Source organism: Octodon degus, unplaced genomic scaffold (assembly GCF_000260255.1).
Source record: "Octodon degus isolate 3935 unplaced genomic scaffold, OctDeg1.0 scaffold00034, whole genome shotgun sequence".
Taxonomy (NCBI): Eukaryota; Metazoa; Chordata; class Mammalia; order Rodentia; family Octodontidae; genus Octodon; species Octodon degus.
Window position 1 is genome coordinate 15,281,564 of NW_004524610.1, and position 22,140 is coordinate 15,303,703.

General features: G+C 36.8%; 1 protein-coding gene across 1 annotated transcript in view; it reads right to left on the minus strand.

Moving 5' to 3' along the window:
* The window catches only part of Moxd1 (monooxygenase DBH like 1), an 88,016-nt gene that overhangs the window by 51,028 nt on the left and 14,848 nt on the right, over positions 1-22,140 (minus strand). The window contains exons 2-4 of the mRNA XM_004630315.2: positions 15,094-15,240; positions 13,248-13,415; positions 13,027-13,110 (exon numbers count right to left, since the gene is read on the minus strand). Of these exons, the coding sequence (XP_004630372.1) occupies positions 13,027-13,110; positions 13,248-13,415; positions 15,094-15,240 (399 nt within the window). The remainder of the gene's footprint in view (positions 1-13,026; positions 13,111-13,247; positions 13,416-15,093; positions 15,241-22,140) is intronic.

Sequence of the window (22,140 nt, forward strand, 5' to 3'; positions counted from 1 at the left end):
CTTTGAAGCATTGGGGGTCATTAGAATGGCAGAGTTGCTATGCTATTATTTAATTAATAATGTTATTAACATGCACTCAATTTTCCAGGAGGCACTGGGGTACAACACACTACATTTTAGGCACCCACTGGTTGAGGAGGAACTAGAATCTGGACTCTCAGTCTGGTTCTTAAGCCATTCTGAGCCTCCAACATTTCTATTTCCCCCCCAATGTGTCTCTGTTTTATGGGACTTTAAGCTTTATGCCATAAATTCAAGTGCCAAATCAAAATGTTAGCATGTGCCTTCATGAGTCCGTTTTCACAGGCCATTATTATAGCAGGGAATACAGCCATTCATTGCCATTATTTTCATTTCCAAGGAGGATTTTAACATAGCTTAAACAGAAGACTGTTGTCTTGTTTTCAACAAGCCTTGTGCTACGTGATACATCCAATAAGATTAACAGACTCATTATCTTCTTGCCACTGAAATTACTGCTAATTCATTTCTCCTTAACATTATCTCCAAGATTTAACATTCTACCCCTCTTTGTATCCATATGTACAATTGTTTGCCTAATCATCTTAATTCTAATCTTAATTTAAATGACTTCCTAAATCACAAGTGAAATGTTATGCCTGTTGTCTGTTGTTAATGAGCAGTTTTCAACCCTTAAGGGGAAAAACACTAAGGCCTTTGTGTGCTTCCATGCCACTCTTAAGTCTGCTGGTTCCTGGCTTCTTTAAACTGATTCCTCTAGAAGGTTCTAGTGGGATATCTTCCCAGAGCCTTGGGAATGTGCATGGATTCTGGAGACTGAAAAATAGTCTGGAACAATTTGGTATTGTAGACTTCAAATTTTTTTAAGAGGGTGGACTCATGTTAAATGTTCTCTCACACACACACCAACACACACAAACAAACAAAGAGACAAAGAAACTTTGGGAAATTAGGAATATGTCTATATATACCTTGGTTTGTGTAATATCAGAGGGGTTCATCTGTGTCCAGACTCATCAAATTGTACACATTAATACACACAGCTCTCAGAAAAGAAGTATAATTGGAATATAGCTGTCAGAAATGGCAAAGCAGCCTGAATGCTGAGAAATTTCCTGAAAATACTCAAGGCTAGAACAGGCATCTTGAAATTCATAAGGCCTGACCTAGTAGAGTCATAAAAAAAAATTAGTTTTGGTAGGAAGATCTTTAAGTCTAGATTTGTGATATACATATAACTTGTATAATGCTTACAAGTTACTTAAGCTTGCTATGTCTCAGTGTATTCATCTGGGAAGTGGTGGAAACTCAAATTACCTCCTGAAAGACTGCAAAAATATTTAAGGAGAGCATGTATTTAAAAATAGAAAAATCGGTAAGTATTTACCATATACTTTCTTTATATTCTTTCATATCTTACTATTACCAGCCCCCTCAATCTTATTGCACCATAATATCCAATAATTACCATTAAGTGTGCTAGTGCTTTCTAAGGTTGTTATCCAGCTGAGAAAAGATACACTTGATTGGAGGTAGACTTGGGTGGTAGAAAAAAAAAACTAAGAAAAATAAGTATGATTTTATGGCTGTGGAAATGGTATTATTTAGGGTCACAAATGGAAGGCTAATGGGTGACCCCTGAATGTGAAAGAATATTTCCCAGAGGATAGTTGCCAGTTGGTGCTTATCCTTACTTAGACAAGAACAGGAGGAAATTAGCTTAAATTTCATTTGGTTTAGAGTAATGGAAGCAGGCTATGAAATCTAATTCCCAAGAATCTCTTCTTCAAAATAACATAGAAACTTACTGCCCACCATGGTTTCAGGGCAGCCTTGATGCTGAGTATGAGAAAATACTAGACGAAGCTTTAGTTCTCCATCTCCATAATCCTTTTCGAGGGAAGAAAACAAGCAATTACGAGCCTAGTATTCAACAGGTGTTCTCACGTGGATTCATTTAATCTTCACTGAAAATTATTTCTCCAGCTTCACGAGTGAAGATACAGGCAGTTAAGACTTTAGTTTGCCCATGGGCATTGAGCTTAAGGAAAGCACTTAGAGCACCCTTTGCGTGCTGCATCAACTTATATCCACAAAGCCTTGCTCCCCCACACTTTTTATCTTTATCTTTAAAGGACATCATCGTTATTATTTAAGAAGGTTGAAAGACAAATAAATTGCTAAAATAACTGGATTTTATAGAGATATCTTGTATAAGACAAATATCTACACACACTACAAAATCTCATTTAACGGTGATAGCTAACACTTCAGAAAAGTACTATTATTAACCTATTTACAAATGAAATCTGGGTCTTGAGGGAGTTAAGTTGCTTGTCCTGGACCACACACAGGGGAGGAGGATTGAGGAGCTAAGATCTTCACTCTGTGGGCAGCACTAGAAAGTACAGATGCTGTGAAGATTTGTGGTTTCATAGTTTGAGTTGATGTGGTATTTTCACATGCCCATAGGCAGCTGTTATAGAAACTTAATAATCACTAAATAATATCAGTAACAAGCTCAGTTAATTGTGTATGTATTTAAAGATTAAAAAGTGGGCAATTTCTGTCCCCAAAATAAAATGTCTCTGAACTTCTTATAAAAATAGCCAGCAGCCGAAGATGTCTCTAGACATCCTGGACTCTTGGGCTTATGGGACCCTCTGGAATGCTCTACAAAGGACGAGGTGGCCTCAGCACGTGTGCTGAGAGCCAGGCTGAAGGAAGGACTGTGAACTGTGAGCTAGGCATTTTCCCCCGGCCTACCAACAGACCGACTCTTAGGAGCAAGCATACCAGAGCCAAACCACAGGACATCCAAACTCCAATGCAGATTTTATTTTTTGTTTTCATCCAGTCATAGATATTTAAAAAGTGAAAGAGCCCACTGAGATCATCTGGTCCAAATCTTTATCTTAAAGGCAAGGAATTGGGGACCAGGAGAGCTTAAGTGCTTTATCTAAGGTCAGAAAGTTAATTGGTGATAGAGTTAGCAATAAATCATTTCTATGAAAAGGCACCTTTCAAAGTCAATTCTGCTACCTTGTACTCTCGAGTGACTATAAGAACACCCATGTGACCGAACGGTTTCACAGGTTTGGGTACAGCAGGTGCAACCCAAGGAGACCTGGAAATGATTTTTCAACAGTGAGATACTTAAATCAAGAATCTTTGAAATATGCTACTTTAAGTAAAATCATTACTTACTGTTCAGAATGTTGTTCAGACTTCTTTCTCTCTGAAGTTACATTTGCAGCCTAATATGCACCTAAGAATTTTTATCATTTATTTTTCTAAATAATTTTATTGAGAAACAAATAGCAATGAGACAAGTTCAAAACTGATTAATAGGGCAATTTCAATAATTAATACATTGAATATTGTTGTCTTCTTAGTGGTTATTCATAGTACAAGATGCAAACATGATATCCTGTCCACAAACACTATTAGTACAAACTTTTTTATTCATTTAATTAAGAGAAAGTAGCTGTATATCTATCCTAACTATTTTGAATATACAGATACAAAATGGTCCTTCATTTGTATTCCTTTTTTTGTTTAGTTTTGTCAGAGATGGGTATTCCATTGATATTTAAATATTGTAGGTGTGTGAAATCAGCAAAATATTCCAATATAGTCCAGTAGTCCATAACATTAGTGGGTTATCTGAAGGACTGGCAATGTCAGAAGTTGTTGACTTGAGCCCTTTACAGCTCAGCATATTAATATAGCTTTGATTTTTATACTTCATGTTTATACTTTTCTGCTGGATGGTTAAGACCAAGATAAAGCAAGACCTATGTAACAAGAAATGTAACTTTTGTATCTGACAACATCAGTCAAATCCCCTCAGGATTTAGCCTGAAACCCTGGAGTGCAGTTTGTAGATCCTTGGTCAGTGTCAGCCATGTGGATGAGTCACGGCCATTGCTTGACCAATTTGCTCTCTGTGAAAGCCTGAGAGAAGTTTTCTCTCCATGTGACTCTCCTTAGGCACACTCTACATCATCGATCACTTTCCTCTGTGGCCCCATAATCTCCTTGATTAGAAAATTTTGGGACACAACTGAGTTACATGATGTTACAGTACAGGTTCTCCTATGTCCTGAGTCTTCACTGACCTTGAAAGATTAGGGCCAAAATGTTGGCTGTCCTTGCCGCCCTTCTTTTTCTCTAATTTTTGGTCTACAAGCTTAAGTTGTTAACCCTCCAAAAAAGAAGCTTATTATTATTACCCTACAATACAGGCAGTTGAGCTTAACCTCATTATCTGTCTGAATATCAAACATCTCAGACATAACATGGAACAGGTATTTTCCATCAAGTATTAGAGAAGCGAATGAATATATGAAAAAATGCTCCACATCACTAGCCATCCATGAAATGCAAATTAAAACAACACTGATATACCATCTCACCCCAGAAAGAATGGCTATCATAAAGAAATCAACCAACAACAAATGGTGGAGAGGCTTTGGGGAAAAAGAAACCCTTCTCCACTGCTGGTGAGAACGTAGACTGGTGCAACTATTATGGAAATCAGTGTGGAGACTCCTAAAACACTAGGACTGGAAATCCCATTCAAGTCAGCTATCCCCCTACTGGGAATTTTCCCAGAGGAACTGAAAATGTCATATCATAGTGATATATGTGTACCTATGTTTATAGCAGCACAATTTGTGATAGCCAAATCTTGGAAACAACCAAGATACCCATCACTTGAGGAACGGATGAAAAAGATGTGGTATTTTTATACAATGGACTATTACTCAGCTATAAAAAATTATAAACTTGAATACTTTAAGTGAATGCCACTTGAAGATATACTCATAAGTGAAATAAACCAGACCCACATGTGTAAATATCATATAGTCTCCCTAGCGTAAGAACTCAAAAGAAAAAATAAAAATAGAAAGGCATAACACAATTAAAAGGAAAGCTAGAGCTTAAGGATTAGACCACAAAGAGAAGGCAAGGAGAAAAGCTAGGAAACATGACAGGGGCAAAGCCATACATATATATGCACAAGATGGTTAAGTCAATGATCCTGAAAATCTTCAGCAGGTTTTTGAAACTAGCAGTTAATTGGTAGGATTTTCACCCTGACTAACTCTATATGTTGATACCTGTGAACTAAGCAACTGCACTGAAGACAGCAATGTGTGATACTAGGATCATGCTTGGAATGCCTGCCATTCTGGTTTTCTAAATATGTGCTGCTTGTGATGACATACCAATTACTGCCACACTGTCTCTCTAGTAAATGTTTGTTTAAAAAAGGGGGGTAATAAATGAAAGCAAGGGACAAGAAAAAAAAGTCACAGGACTATCCTGCTACAATAATGTATATGGTTGGATTTCCACATTTTTGTGTAAAAATATATAATTGTTTATTCCTATTTTTTAAAATATTTTTATTTTTTTAACTTTTTCTTCATATTCTGCAGGGACTTAAAGTTTATCTCTTCTTTAGTTGACAAAAGATATATCAAACTTTAGATATACTTGGATATTTGGGGAAAAAATTGACATTGGTAAGCTTTGTATCAAAAATTCTCTAAATAGAGTCTCCTAATTTTATACTATAACTTTTTCTAGAATGTAGACTTAGAAAAAAATCTCTGTTTTAAATCAATGAAAAAAGCTGTAGGGCATAATAGTAAGTCATTGATATTTAAAATTTAATAAGTAAATATAGTGCTTACATAGTATTTATAAGGAGTGAAAAATACTTTCATATGAGGCATGTTGTGAAACTTCATTTGTTTCAACTTGTTAAGTAGATCTATTTAAAGATCCAAAGATTTGCCTGTAGGGAATATGGTTAAATTACTAAAGGATTAAAGGGAAACATCAATGAGCAAAAACTGCCTATAAGATTGGAACAGATTTGGGGGAAAACACAAGCATTCACCCAACAGTCAATAGCAAACACCTACTTGTCTCTCACTTGGTAAAACAGAAAAGAAGGTGAACACGTGAAAGAGAATAAGAACCAAGATACAGGATGTGTAAATTCATCAGCTCAAAAGCATCTTGAAATATCCTTTCAGGGTGGGAGAGAATTAAAGAGATAAAGCATCACAGAATAACTAATTCTGTTGGTTGTACAATCACGTAGTTTAACATTAAAAACAAATTCCTATAGTTTACTAAAGTGAACAGGAAGTCTCTACACTTCAGAAATAGAAAGCTTCTGCCACACCTGACATCTCTGAAATGTGTTCATGACAAAGTTCTCCATCTGACATGCCTGCTCTTCTGTGGAAGGAGTGAGCCCAACCGAGGAGCTGGGCGGAGTTCCTTTAACAGAATTTTACATGTTCATGTCATAGGCCAAGTGTAGGAAATCAATTTTTTGTTCCTATTTCACGGCTATACAGTACTCAGGCTTCAAGGACATTCCAGCTATGTAATATGAATTGTTCTTAGGTTTCTTTTTGTCCTAGGAAACAGTGCCTCAAGTAAATCACAGAGAGTTATGAAAGCTGACAACAGAAGGGCAGTGCGCCTGATTTCATGAAAAACACAGATACAGGTAAGCAAGCACAGCACTTCCAGCGTTTCCTCTCCTGTGTCTGCTGCTGCTGAAAACAATGATAATGGTGCTTAGTTTACCTCAGCTTCACATTTTCTAAAATGGAAAATTTTCAGTGTAGTCCCATAAGGAAGAAACTGACAATTCAGTTTTATTTACAACTGACTATCTAGAAAAGGAGGATTTGGGTTTCCTCTGCAGCACAGAAACCTAGGAAGATGGCCAATAGATTAGCAATGTGTACTGCAAATAACGCACTGAATTTTACTTTATCTGATGGACACTACATAACAGGCACTGTTCTAAATACTTTTTACAAAAGGTAAGAACTGTCATTCCCAATTTGCAGCTGAGAAAACAGAGGTACAGAGAGGTAAAATATTTGCCTGAGGTCATATAGCTAATCTAAGAACTTTACAATGATTACCTTTTGACATGATGCTCTATGATTTCTAGGTATCCTCGATATATAGTTTCAATTGAAAGTCATTCAAAGTAACTTTTTAAAAAAATTTTTTTTTGTATTTTAGGCAAGGGTCTACAGGGTGTTCAGGGCCTCACTACTAGATTGGACTCGTAGTGATCTGCCTGTTTACAGCCTCCCAAGACCTGGGATTATAGGCGCGCGCCACCATGCCCAGTCTCAATTGCCATCTCATAGTGCCCTTGGGGTGGGGCCAGCACAGCAGGCTGAGGGATTGAACCCATGCTCCTGCACCTGCTTGCAGGCGCTTTAATCCACTGAGCTATTTGGCCAGGCTTTAAGAGTAATTTTAAAACTAAATTGCCCAATAACAACAGGTGGGCTTATTAAGTCTTCTAATTATAAAATACTGTACTTAAAAAAAAAAATTCTCCAGTTTAACCCAGCAATCCCCTAAGGAGAGCACCATTCACACTTAGAAGAGAAGACTGACCCATAAGTGGCAGACACTTTCCCACGGCTGCATGACTAAGGAATAGCATGAAGGAATTCAAACAAGGGTCATCTGTACAGGCAGAACCCGCCTACTTGTGCTTCTGTCACCTTATTCAGGAGCTGATCCACGAAAGAGAAAGCACTCGGGGATGATGATGCTGCCAGGCTGGTTTTCTTTTAGTAAAGCAGGCAATCACTAAGCAGTACTTGCCAAACTGAAAAAGACACAACATTCTTCACAGATAAATACAGGGTAGGGTTTGCCTATGAGGAGAATTCCCCCACTAGACCTCCTAAAAGAAACTATGTTAAATCAATTAATAATCACAACTTCTGGCAGAGTATACTTAGATGATATTATAAGTCATGATAATGACATTACTGTTGACCAGAGAATGTGTAAAGAATCATTTTCTATTAAAAATAATTTCTGAATTGAGAACTCATATCTATGGCAAAGTTAAGGAGGATCATGCTGAAATGTAGTTGGGCTGGAGAGCGGGTCTCAAGTGTGATATCAGAGATGATCTCAGATAAGAAGGAAGTTTTAATAAAGATTATCAGTGATTTCCCTGTCTATATATTTTATATTCACTAGATAACATTAAACTTTTTTCAAGAATCAAAATACAAATCAATAAAATGGAATCAACAAGTGATTTTGAACCAGTAAGTTTATTATAATCTCATTTTCCTACAGATAAATTATTTAATTATGCAGTAGCAAATAATTTTACATGATTAAAATTTAAGTTAAAAGCATAATAAATATTTTTCTTTTTTAATTATACCATTAAAAAGAATTTATAATAAAAATATATGGTAATTTTTACATTTAAAAAATGAACTACAGTTAAAGACACAATGCCATTAGTTCTTCAGAAAATACTTCCCCTCACTTTAAGCACACTTAACCCACCATTCTAGCCACTTTCTGAAGCAGTGCTTGGAAGGCCTCTTTCCTGATGGTCTCCAGGAGGTAAGATCAAAGCCATAGTGGACGCTGCTGTTGAGTGCCACCCAAAGGGAAGAGAGGCTCATAAAAATACTGCAGTTAATCCTGAGCCATTTTAGTCACCAAATTTGGCACCAGATCCGGCACTTCTTCAAAGTCAAAATGACCATGAAAGGTAAAGTTTGAACTGATTCAGGACACTGAGGCAGCCACAACAGTGCAAGTAAAGCAACGCATGAAAGAAGGTTTCCAGAACTGCTTCCAAAAGTAGCAAAGGATGATGGGAAGAGTCTGTGCAAAGTGTGAGGGGCTATTCCTAGGCTGATTAATGGCAATGTGTCCTTTTACTGTGATAAATGTCTTAATTTAAATATTTATATTTAAACATTTTTAATCGCACCACAAATATTTCTTTTTTTTTTTGTTTTATTTTATTTTATTGAGAAACAAATATTAATGAGACAGTTTCTAATCTGATTAATAGGACAGTTTCAATAATTAATACATTGTACATTGTTATCTTCCTAGTGCTTATCCATAGTATAAGATGCAGACAGGATAACCTGTCCAAACACTATTAGTACAAATCTTTCTTCTCATTGAGTTAAGTGAAAGTAGCTGTATATCTATCCTAACTTCTGCATATACCGATACAAAATGGTCTTTCCTTTGTATTGCCTTTTTTTTTTTGTTTAGTCCTGTCAGAAGAGGGTATTCCATTTGCATCTAAATACTATAGGTGAATGAATTAAGCAAAAGATTCCAACATGGTCTAGCAGTCCGCAATAGTAATGGGTTATCCACAGAAGTTGTTGACTTGAGCCTTTCACAGCTCAGCATATTAATATGACTTTACTTTATATACCTCGTTTTTATACTTTTCTGCTGGATGGTTAAGACCAAGATAAAGCAAGACCTATATAATAAGAAATGTAACTTTTGTATCTGATAAGTTCAGTCAAGTACCCTCAGGATTTATCCTGTAACCCTGTACTGCACTTTGTAGATCCTTTGTCAGTGTCAGCCATGTGGATGAGTCACAGCCATTGCTTGACCAATTTGCTCTCTGTGAAAGCTTGCAAGAGTATTTTCTCTCCATGTGACTCTCAGGTGCACTCTATGTCATTGATCATATTGCTCTGGGGCCCCATAATCTCCTTGTTCAGAAAATTTGGGACACAACTAAGTTACATGATATTACAGTGTCGATTCTCCTATGTCCTGAGTCTTCGCTGACTTTGAAAGGCTAGGATCAAATTGTTGGCTGTCCTTGCAGCCCTTCTATTTCTCTAAATTTTGGTCTGCAAACTTAGGTTGTTAACCCTCCAGAAGAGAAACTTATTATTACCCTACATCTTAAGTAGTTGGCTTTAACTTCACTATCTGTCTGAATATCAAACATCTTAGACATAACATGGAATAGGTATTTTCCATCAGATGGGTTTTGTAAGTAACATGTTAAAAATAGAAATGGAATTCGAACTAGAATTGTCTACCACAAATATTTCTGATTGAAGGACTAATACTTTTACCAGCTTAGTTTTATGGTTATTTTATCTATGAGGTGTATACTACATATAGTATCAACATTTAAACTGAAGATACAAACTATTTATTTGTTAGAGTTAAGAGTCCAGATGGGGGAACTAATTTCTGATATATAACTGTTATATTCATAAAATTCACTGCATATGACACACTCCTCCATAAACAACACAAAAGCAATGTTTTGTAAAAACACTTTCTTTGAAGTAGAGAAAGACTGAGGCTTTTGATACAGTGGATTTATGGAGCATAAAATTAGGAATAAGAAGAAACCTTTCTGAATGGCTTCTCAGACCATAGGAGGCTCTGATTCTATGAAAAGAATATATACTTTTCTCATGTTATTAGAAGTCATCTCTACAGAAAAAAACAAAATGGAAATTGGATGAGTTCTTAAGGCAAGTTCTAGACCAATGAATTCTACTTCAAAAATATATTAAAATTTTATTATAACCTAAAGAAGCTGCAAATTAAAACTGACAGAAGATTGCCTCAAAACCACTTGGAATTTCTATTCCCGTAAAAATTTCTGTTTTGTATGTTATCTTTTGGATATTTCATACTACTTAGTAAACTTTAATATATTTTAGGGATTAACAATAAGTTCAGGAATCTATCCTGCAAGTAATATTTTTAAGTAATAATAAAATTTAAGTTCTAGCCATCAAATCGGTGGAATCCTGCAGTGACCACGGCTGGCATAAGCCCTCTTCTCAGACCTGCTGGCCCTCCCTCAGAGGGCCTCCCAAAGCTTTTTTGTGTTTGGTGGACCTTCGGTTTTGTGGAAAGAAAAAAATGCCCCTACAGCCCTCATGCCACTTAAGATTCCCTTTGTGCAAATGCCATGCAAGGACAGCAGTGTGGTTCCAGAAGGATTCGTCCTAAATGCACTCATCTGAGAGTTAAAGTGGTGGGAAAGCTAGCACAGAAGGCCTGGGTGAGCTGTTAAGACAGCTGAAATACGTATTGCCATCCTTTAAGTGTAGACAGTTACTTTGATTTCATTCAACTCAATTATCACCATAACTAATGACAAGGAAAGATGCATTACTGTAAGGGGCTAAGGACTTTACATCCCCACAATGAATGTTTGTTAAAGATTAAGCTGTTTTGGAACCGGGAAGATGGCTCAGTGGAATAAGCGCTTCGCTGGCAAGCGCAAGGGCCTGAGTTCAATCCCTGGTTCCGAAAAAAAAAAAATTAAGCTGTTTTATGGGTATGTACCGACTCACCACGATGAATGTAACCATTATGCACTACAAATATGGACTAATAAAATAAATAAAATTTTTAAAAATGAATAAAGGACCTATTTGTGACACAGTTAATTTCATCTCTGAAATTGAAGCCTTCTATTTGGTCTTTAGTTCAAGCACCAATGAAACTTCTTGCAGAGACCCATGGTCTATATCAGTGTAAGCGTCTCTCTTGCAGAAAGACTGCACCACTGAAGGAAAGAGCCCTAACGCTCCACTGAGCAGCTGGGATTAGAATTTGCTTTCTGCTCTCATATACACAAAGTGTAAAGTAACTCCTTGCTCAGAAGTAGATGGCTCATCTGGAGCTCTACTGCTGGTAAGGCTTTGCTGGCAAGAGCACCCGCCCGACATTTAGGACTGCATATAGCTTGAACGCGCCAACTCTCCGCGTTTGCCTCTTGTCAGCAAAAGCCAGATCTGTGCCGCTTGTCAAATACCCTACAAAGTAACCAATCTAAGCCCCTGTATAGACTGCGCTCAGTGTGTCCTTCTCAGCTAAAATCCTTTAAGGTCGACAGGGCCTACCTCGACCGGGCTGTAGACTGCCGGGGAGTGACTCCCCTTAGCACACATAGCGGTAGGGTGGGCAGCAGCGCAGCCCACAGGCTCCCCTCTAATTCCCAGAATCAAGGCATTTGCTCCTTTCTCACAGCTGTACTGCTTCATTATATAGTCTAGGACTGACAGAAAGATGGCAATATCTGACTTTCTGCAGATTTACAATATTCTGCACGCACTAATTCTAATCTGTTCTTACATTTTGGCTATGTGCTCTGTAATATCTCTGTAAGTCTTTAGGAATACAGCTCATAAGCTCAAGACTCTACAGTACTGCCAACAATTACTAAGACAGAACCATGCACTGGAGCTTTTAAATCATGATAACTAGATGCAGAAGTTTTGGGAGATCTATCTCAGAGGGCTGGGAGAGAACTGTACGCCACAGGCTAATTGAACTTATTTATTAAGCAATGATGCTTTCTAAACATTTATAGAAATTTAGTAATTGTATTTTTTCTTATTTAAAAAATGTGCTAAGAATTATTTTTATGATAGCTGGATGTAGTGATGCATGCCTGTAGTCCCAGCAAGAGAGGCTGAAGCAGGAGGATCGTGGTGAGTTCAGGGCCAGCCTGGGCTACAAATCGAGCTTCAGGCCAGCCTGAACTGCATAGTGATATACTAGCCCAGAAAGACAAAAGAAAAAGAAAAGAATAATTTTTATGATAATATCTAGTATTTTCAAAGAAGCAGATACTCCTAAACAATATTATTAAAGAAAAATAAGGTTCTTGGTACCAATTTTTTAAAATGTATTTAGTACAGGGTCTGCAGGGTCTCACCATACAGACTGGACTCATAGTGACCTTCCTGTTTTCAGCTTCCCAAGTGCTGGGATTACAGGTGCGCACCACCAAGCCTAGTCTCTCTCGCTGTCTCAGTGTGCACTGGGGACTGGGCCAGCACAGCACACCAAGATCAAACCGCAGTTGCTGCCAGTCTGCTGAAAAATAAGCTTCTTGAATATGATTTATGAATATGTAAACATCTTTTAAATTGTTATCCCAGCAATCTCCAATGCAGAATTATTTCCTAAATAACTAACTAGAGTACTCCAAATACAGTCCAAAACTTTTACCATTGACTTGTAGAATTAGGAGATAATCTAAATGCTAGTTATAATCCAAGCTTCCAGACTCCTAAAACAGGGTCTGGATTAGCCAACCACATTCTTTCTTCTATATTTCTCATTGACCTCATTTTAAAAACAGCTATTTCTTTTTCCATTTGTACCAATTAAGCTTAGCTCCACAAGTAAGTTACATACCTTTATCACATGATGCTTTTCCTGGAACACAGGAATCTTAAACATTTGGCACCAGTACGTTGTACCTTTGTTTGGGATGGGGACCTGTCTTAATAAAAAGGGCAGAGGGAAACAAAGTCACATTCTGTTGATTTGCTTATTGAGTGCAGTAATATGAATAAGGAGTCTTACGGTTCATTATGAAACTCATTCCTACAATCATAAAACCTAAAGAAACTTACGTCCTGATTTACCAGGTCAAAAGATGGCAAGGCTGTCGGCAACACATTGGTTTTCTCAGGACTGAGTAACCGCAGGCTCTTGGTGCCCCGGTTGGCGTCGTGGTACTTGGGACCAGTGTCTCCCACATCCTCATGGTGGTAGGCCCAGATCACTCTCACCGTGCTGTCCTGGAGGCCAGAAATGGATGGGCACATGATGTCACAGAGCGATTCCCTACCACTTAGTCCAGTGCAAACAGTTTTATTTAAAGCAGGACATAAAAGTGAAGAAAAGAGAATAACAGCGACATCCGGAGTTCTTGACATAGCTTCTAACGTCAAGCTCGTGTATTTGAGTGTGTGATTAAGGACCCAAAGGGATAAGTGCATTTATAGGAGTCCTGTCTCCCAGTATGGAATGTTGCAAAGCACAGTGAAGGCCGATTGTCTTCAGAATTATTATGTTCTCTCACAGGACGAGAGGAAACCGGGGTCAGGCAGAAATGCTCAACTAGCAACTAGCAGTTACCGAGCAAAAATGTGGCTAAGCGGCACAGACTTTGACAAATGACTTTAATAGGGGCCGGGGAGATGGCTCAGTAGAATAAGAGCTTCCCTGGCAAGCGCAAGGGCCAGAGTTCATCCCCAGTTCTGCCCCCAAAAAAGGCTTTAATATACTGGGGATTTTAGTGTAAATGAGCAAATAGAGTGAAAATTAACATTGCCATAAGGCTTCTCACACTTCTTCCTAGACACTGGTCCAGCTCCACGTATAAATTTACAGAAAGTAAAAATACAGAAGAAATTTATGACTGGATTTATTTATCACAAGAGTCAATGCACAATCCCTTTATGAGTCCTGGGAATTCCCAAAGGACTAGCGTACTCCAACTAGGGAAAATTCTGTCAGGCTTTGTACTGAGCCACCAAAGGATATTGCCCAGCAGGCTGTGGGGCTGGAAAGACTTGCAGGATCTAGAGAAACTGTCACTCCTTCCAGAGATAAAGGTGTTTTTGCCAAATCTCTGTAATAAGAACTTTGAGGACAGAAAAGAAAGCAAAAGCTACTGATTTTAAGTGTTCTCTTTGATGTATTCTTTCTCAATAAGCTAAATGATTATAATTATTATTCCAATTAAAGTATAATTACACTGTAGATTACAGAAAAACAGACCCAGGTCTTAGCACTTTTTTTTCATTTTCACTTTTTTAGCTGAATGTTAATCAGAATTACTTCACATTTTTTATATTGCAATTTTAAAGCTTTAATTGATCAAATAAAAAGATATTTTATTGGCCCATACAAAATGAAATTGTTGCAAGCAATTTGTAGAATTTCCCAAGTGCCAGATGACTTAGAATATTCTAGAGACATTTCATTTGCATACACAAAAAGGTAAGTTTTGCATGAAACTAAGAAATCTCATATAATATGCTTGTAGGCTATTATGGTCAATTGAGTATTCATCTTGATTTTAGATATTTACAATGAAGAATCAGTTACAAATCATCTGAATGCTATCATAACTCTTTCTTGTAGTACATTTCTTCAAACTTTTAGCAATCATGTATTTTTGAATTTTATATGGAAGATAAAATGCATCTATGAGTAAGATCCACAGACTTTAAGCAGCTCCTCAGAATTCATATATAGCTCCTAAATTCATATATAAACTATCTTGATTGAGTTTTTTAGTCTTAGTTTTTTGGGAGGAGAGGGCATTTCTAGAGATTTCAAAAATATTCCTGAAGAATCTGTGATTTTGTTGTCAGGCATTATCTCTGTTTACTTTTTTATTCCATAAAATGTTTCACAAACACAAATAAACAATTTGTTCAAGCCTGCGTCCACTCACACTCTCCTTACCGTTATACTCTTGTCATTTACGTCGCATGTATGCAGTTCTCTGCTAAACTCAATTATTGTGTGTGTATCATTTTCCATGGCATATTCCAGGTGGTAATCTTGCTGTGTGTCTTTTTTCAACTCCTTTTTTGCATTTGTAAAATAGTCCTGTGGGAAATATGGAAAATAAGATTCAGGATATTCTAAAATCAAAATGTAAGGAATTTAGGATAATTTATAGGACTTTAAAGCTCAATTTCAGCTTTACTTACTATACCATCCTTTATTTAGACTATTTTTTATAAATCTTGAGACTTCCCAACAGGGTGGATTATTCTACCTAGAGAATCAGGAAAAGTCAATGTGGATCATAATATCATAAAGCATCCAAGTACTGCACAAATATTTGAGGTCAATGAATACTTTTTCTTCACTGAATAAAGGAGGAGGGGGATTTCCACACCACGCAGTGTCATCCCCCTAATTGAAATGTCTAGCTAGCAGAAAAACCAAGTAGCACCTTCTGTCATTAGGCTGTTTTGTTTCATTTATGTATTTGGTACAGGGTCTCACTACACTGCTGGGACTCGTAGTCGACCCTCCCGTTTTCAGCTTCCCTGGATTACAGGCATGCGTCATCATGCCCAGACTCAGTGGCCCACTCAGCGCACCCAGGTGTGGGGCTAGCACAGCCTGTAGTGTTGGGGATTGAACCCTGGTCCCTGTGCTTGCCTAAGCAGGCGCTTAGTCCACTGAGCTATCTCACCGGCCCTGTTATTAGGCTTTCACCATCCATAAACACAAAGATCCACAGGGGACTGTACAGATTGTTTCAGGTGAAGCATTAATGAATAAAAAAATAAACTGATTATAGTGAAATACGGAGAGCTGAATTATAAAATATTGAAAATCTTGAAAAGCTTTGTTTTTGTGGATCAACCTTAAGTTTTGTACTAAATTTCTCCTGTGGTGTCCATCACTTCTGGGAGGCACAGAGGAGAGAGAATAGGCTTTGAAGCTCAACAGCAAGGATCTAACTTCCTAAACAGTAACTTCACAGTCAAAGTCAAGCTGTGAGAGCTTTAGTTTTAATACAATAAGGGAATATATATATATATATATATATATATATATTTCATAGACTTGAAAAGATGAATAAATGAAATAATATAGTCAGTTCTATGTTTTCCATTTATTATTTTATTGGAAATATAATTTGGATTTCCCCAAAAATATTTCACTCTGCCTTTCATTGTCAGCTTACTGTGTGGGGAGTTAGAAACATGATGCTGCTGATTTTTATCACTTATAAAAGACAAAAACTTTGCCTTAACTGGGGCTGGGGATACAGTGGCACAAGGGCCTGCCTAGCAAGCACAAGGTCCTGAGTTTGATTCCCAGCACCAAAAAAAGAAAGTTGTCTCAATTATACTTTTTAAGGACCTAGTGATGTTTTATTTTTGAAAATATTAAAATTTTTTAAATGTACATGTCAAGAAACAATTATAATTACCTTCTCTGATGTTAAAATTGTATTTGGAAAATTGATTTCTATGTTTGAGAAAATGTTTAAATTATGAAACTCAAATGGATGATGTTTGACATTTTTATTCCTAAATTTTAATTTAGGAATAAAATTTAATTTTAATATAATTATGGAATGTGTATAAATGTTGACATCCACAGCCTATATATGACTTAATATGTGACAGCCCCAAATTGCTGGGAGTGTGTCATTTTTTCACCCTAGTGACAGTAATGGCAACTTATGAGTATGTACTATGTACCAGGCCTTGTTACATGTGCTAATTGATTTAATTTTTATATCAAATCTATGAGATCAATTATTTTACCTTTTGCAGATGTAGATCCTGAAGCAACATGTGCAGGGCTACATAACTGCTAAACTGTAAAGGCAACAGTCAACCCAAAGTCTGGTCCCAGAATCTTTACTTTTCCTTATTCTACAATGTAGTGATCAATGGTGGAATGAGATGGGTCCATTTATTTTTGTTTTATTTTTTCTGCCCTTAGCAACTAGCTAGGTCAGTTTTTTATACATAAAATGTTATTTTCTGTAGTAAAAGTTAAGATTTGAGAAAAATTTTATACTAAAAACCAGGTGATTATTGGGAAGACAATTTAAATGCAAAACTCCCACGATACTGTTACTTTCCCATTTTTCATCACATAGATTTTTGGCACGTAAATGAAATAATGCCTACAGACAAAAATGAGACTTAGATCAATTAACTGAGCCCGTACACTGAACTCATATTTCATTACATTATTCATGCAATCATAGTTTTGCAAACAAAAAGAGTTCCATATAAATTGTAATCAGTTCAAAGAGAGAATAATTATGACAGTAAGTTTCCAAAACCATGCATTCCATAAAGCATCCTCTTTGCTTGCCAACTTTCCATTCATTCTATTTCCACTCAAGAACATCATTTCCTTCCAATTACTCCACCTTGTCCTAGCTCTCCAGACAACTGAGCTCTGAGACTATGGGAGAAGCTTCATCCAACGGCTGCTGAAGACCCTTGGGCTCCTCTACTCTTTGTAAACCAGTGAATACCTCAGACTCAGAAAAGATAGCTGTGAATTATTCCAAAGCCCTAGACTCCTAGAAAGATGTGCTATCTAAAAGCAGCTGAGACCCATAACAGCAGTGTTACTGTTTATAGCTAGATGTTCCCCCAAACCCTTTTGTTTTCCTCAGAGTAGCTTATAGAAGGGGCTTATGGGGGCACAGTAACTGCCCTGCTGTTGGGGTGGGGCCTGTATCCAAAGGTACAAGTCCCTGGGGGCATGGCCAAGGGGAGAGTGTCTCCTCCTAGCTTCTCCCTTGAATCTCTACTTCCTGGATATCAGGAGGTAAGTAGCTTTTCCTCTGCCACTCCCCGCTGCCATGTTGCTTTTTCTCTGGAAATTTTTAAAAAGCATGAGCCAAAATAAACCTCTCTTGATTTAATTTTATTTTTAAACTTTGGAAGTAGAAATTTTTTAACCTTTTATTTTATGAAAAAATAAACTTTTATACCAAAATAATAATAAAATTAAAATAGTTAATACATGTATTTCATTATCTTCAAAGAAGTTACCCAGAGTGCAAGACATAAACCCCAAGAATTCCTACAAGAAACAGAAAAGTAATACCAAACCGTCTTTTCAATGAACCAAGATAAACTATTTGTATAAGTGAAACAAATTAGCATACATATCAAAAATGTTTCTGAAACAACAGAAACAATGTGCTGCAAGACAAAATAGACACAATCTTGAAGACATTGTTGTAGGCAAGGACTTTCTGACTAGAACCCTAGTGTCCCAAGAAATAATACCAAAAATCAACAAATGGGATTGCATCAAATAACATTATGCAATACAACAACCACTGTCTAATTCTTATTACTTGTTTTAATGAAATTCCATACCATTTCTAATTTTTTTTTACCATTTTGTATTCTTTGAAAGAAAAGCTTCTGTAGGACAAAGGAAACAACCAAGACAGCAAGGAAACAACCTAAAAATAGGGGGAAATTTCAGCTAGAAGACTAACAAGACTAACATTAAGAATATATAAAGAACTCAAAAAAAATTAGACTCCCTCAATTAAAACCTCAGTCAAAGACGAGGCAATCAAAATGAATAAACACTTCTCAGAAGAAATACAAATGGCCAGTAAATAAATGAAAAAATGCTAATTATCGCTGGCCACCAGAGAAGGGCACATAAAAACTACACTGATATATCATCTTGCCCCAGCAAAAATGGCTACCATAAGAAAATCTAATAATGACAACTTCTTTAAGCTTTGAGTATTGGATTATTGTGTCCTGATGATAGGAAAAGTGACTAAGACACTCTGTGAAGGAAGATGTCACTGGTTCTTACTAAAACTGAAATTGAAATGGGAACTTACCTAACTAGCACCATAATTCCATAATATTTTTTTCCAAGTTTTAGGACCTATCTTGGAGAGACACCACCAGTTTTGATCATAGTATATTTTACTCATCCAAGCAATTTTATTATTTACTTGAGCTGGGAACTTATGAACAGTTGGAAATCCATGGTAACACCTTGTTTTCCAAAGAGCATTCCTAAAGTAAATATTCTAAATCCCTTCTATATAACATGCTCAAATTTCCCAGCCCTAGATTATGATCTCATTTCCGACTGTATTGAAAACATTTCTTCTTTAATACATGAGAGTTTTTATTCTGCTTCCTCTCTATTCTAGAAATACTCACTTTAAGGAATCATAAAACACAATAAAAAAAAAGTAGGAAAAGAAAAAGAAATAAAAACCTGGGTAAAAGTAAACACAAAATGAATTATGGAAAGACATTACCAGCCTGGGAAGATAGCTTGGTGGTCTAAGTGCCTGCCTGCAAGGACTCTGGTCTGATCCCTGGTACTGCATGCTGTGCCAGTCCTATGCAGAGCCAGACACAGAGACAGGGCATGGTGGCATATGCCTGTAAGCCCAGCACGGGGAGGCTGAGACAGGACGATCACTAGAATCTGAGCTGTGTAGTGAGACCTTGGACCAAATAAGTTAAAGGACTTTTTTTTATTTTTAAAATAATTTTATTGAGAAACAAATAACAATGAGACAGTTTCAAAGCCAATTACTAGCACAGTTTCAATAATTAATACGTTGCATATTGTTTTCTTAGTGGTTATTCACTGTAAAAGATGCAGACATGATATCATGTCCACAGACACTATTAGAATGAATCTTTCTATTTATTGAATTAAGAGAATGCAGCTGTATGTCTATCCTAACTATTTTGAGCATACACATACAAAATGGTTGTTCATTTGTATCCCCCTTTTCCATTTAATTTTGCCAGAGAAGGGTATTCCATTGTAATTTAAATATTGTAGGTGCGTGAATTCAGCAAAATATTCCAATAAAGTTCAGTAGTCCATAATAGTAGTGGGTTTTCCATAATCCTGGCAATGTCAAAAGTTGTTGACTTGAGCCTTTTACAGCTCAGCTTATTAATATGGCTTTACTTTTTATACTTCATGTTTATACTTTTCTGCTGGATGGTTAAGACCAAGATAAAGCAAGACCTATAAAACAAAAAAATGTAACTTTTGTATCTGACAAGGTCAGTCAAATCCCCTCATGATTTATCCTGAAACTCTATACTGCAGTTTGTAGATCCTTTGTCATTGTCAGCCATGTGGATGAGTCATGGACATTGCTAGACCAATTTGCTCTCTGTGAAATCCTGAGAGAATGTTTTCTCTCCATGTGACTCTCCTTAGGCACACTCTGCATCATTGATCACTTTCCTCTGTGGCCCCATAATCTCCTTGATCAGAAAATTTGGGACACTACCGAGTTACATGACATTACAGTTGAGACTTCACTATCTGTCTGAATATCAAACATTAAAGGATTTTTTAAAATAAATATATTACCATAGATTGTACAAACATTAAAAAGTAATAATCTGAGTACTGTGGTGACAAAACTAGAGAATTCAGATGAGAAATAAAGTCCTTGAAAGGTAAGACACTCTCAATAGTCCCACAGCCTACTCAAGCTAAAGAAAAACTCTCCATAAGAAAATTCTAAACTAATATGATTTTAAGTGGAACTTTATTAAATATTTAAGAAAGATAATGCCAGTTTTTGACAAATTCTTCCAGAAAATAAAAAATGATAGAGGACTTTCCAACTCATTTTTTGACTCCAGCATGCTGAACAGTAGAAGAGTTTACAGAAATTACAGGCTGATATCTTTCAAGGATCTAGATGGAGATTTCCTTCAAAATACAAATAGAAATATTTCTTACCAAATAAGACCTATCAATGTAAGAAGGATGTATGCCATGGCTGTGGGGAGTAGTTTCAATATTAGAAAATCAAGCATGCAATTTATCACATTAAAGTTCTTAGAAGAATACACAATAATCTCAAATGCACAGAAAATTAAGAATTTCATGGCAAAGATCTCTCAGCAATCTAGGAATGGAATAATTTCTTCACTTTACAGCTATGGATAATGTCATACTTCATGATTAGCAAATGCATTCTTTCTGCCAACTTGAGGAAGAAGTCCTGGGATCAAGGCAAGGACATCCACTCTGACAGTTTATCTCTGCTGTTCTGTGGTTCTATTTTCTCCTCTGTTTCCCTAACTAAGAACTTCACAGTTCTGTCCTTGATCCTGTACTCTTCTGCTCACCATGTTTTCAGGGAATCTTGCCTACTCCAAGTTTCAAATGATCACCTTCATTCAAAATTGTCACATTTCCCAAAGCCCATTTCACTGTACATGGAAATCTTATTATCATTTCAGAGGCAGTAGGTAAAAATGGTATTCCTGCAAGACTTCATTTCTAGAAATTTCTTTAATGATATTGCCACTCCCCAGCCTTCTGAATTCAAACCTGCAGGCTTCTTTAACCTCTTCCTCCAACCTCTACAGATAATCCCTATTCCTATCCAGCATTACTTAAAAAAAAAAAAAATTTCTGTTTGGTACAGGGTCTCACCATTTAGCTCAGACTCATAGTGCTCCTCCTGTTTCCAGCCTTCCCAGTGTGGGGATTACAGGCTTGTGCCACCATGCCCTGACTTGGTCACTGGCTCAGTGCACCCAAGGGTGGGGCTGGTCCAGCACGTGGTACGCGGGATCAAACTCTGGTCCCTGCATTTGCCTAAGCAGACACTTAGTTCACTGAGCTATTTCACTGCCCTAGGTATTCCTCTTTTTTTTTTTTTAAATACACCTCCTACTTACATCTCATTTTAATTTCTAGTTCAAAATCTATCATTTACATACTCTGTCAAGTTCTCCCTAAAAAACAACATCTTCAATATGTCACTGCATTTTATTCAATAGTATATTGTACAACATCCTAAAATGTAGCTATTCTAGCTTTGTTAAAATGTAGCCTAACCTAGCCTTTTAGGTTACTTTTTATTAATCTTGCCATGTGACCTTTATTTTCTACATATCATTCTCCAAATACTCAACCTTTTTCAAGATCTTTGCCTTTGTTTGGATTCTTCTGCTCCATCTTCCCTACTCTTGT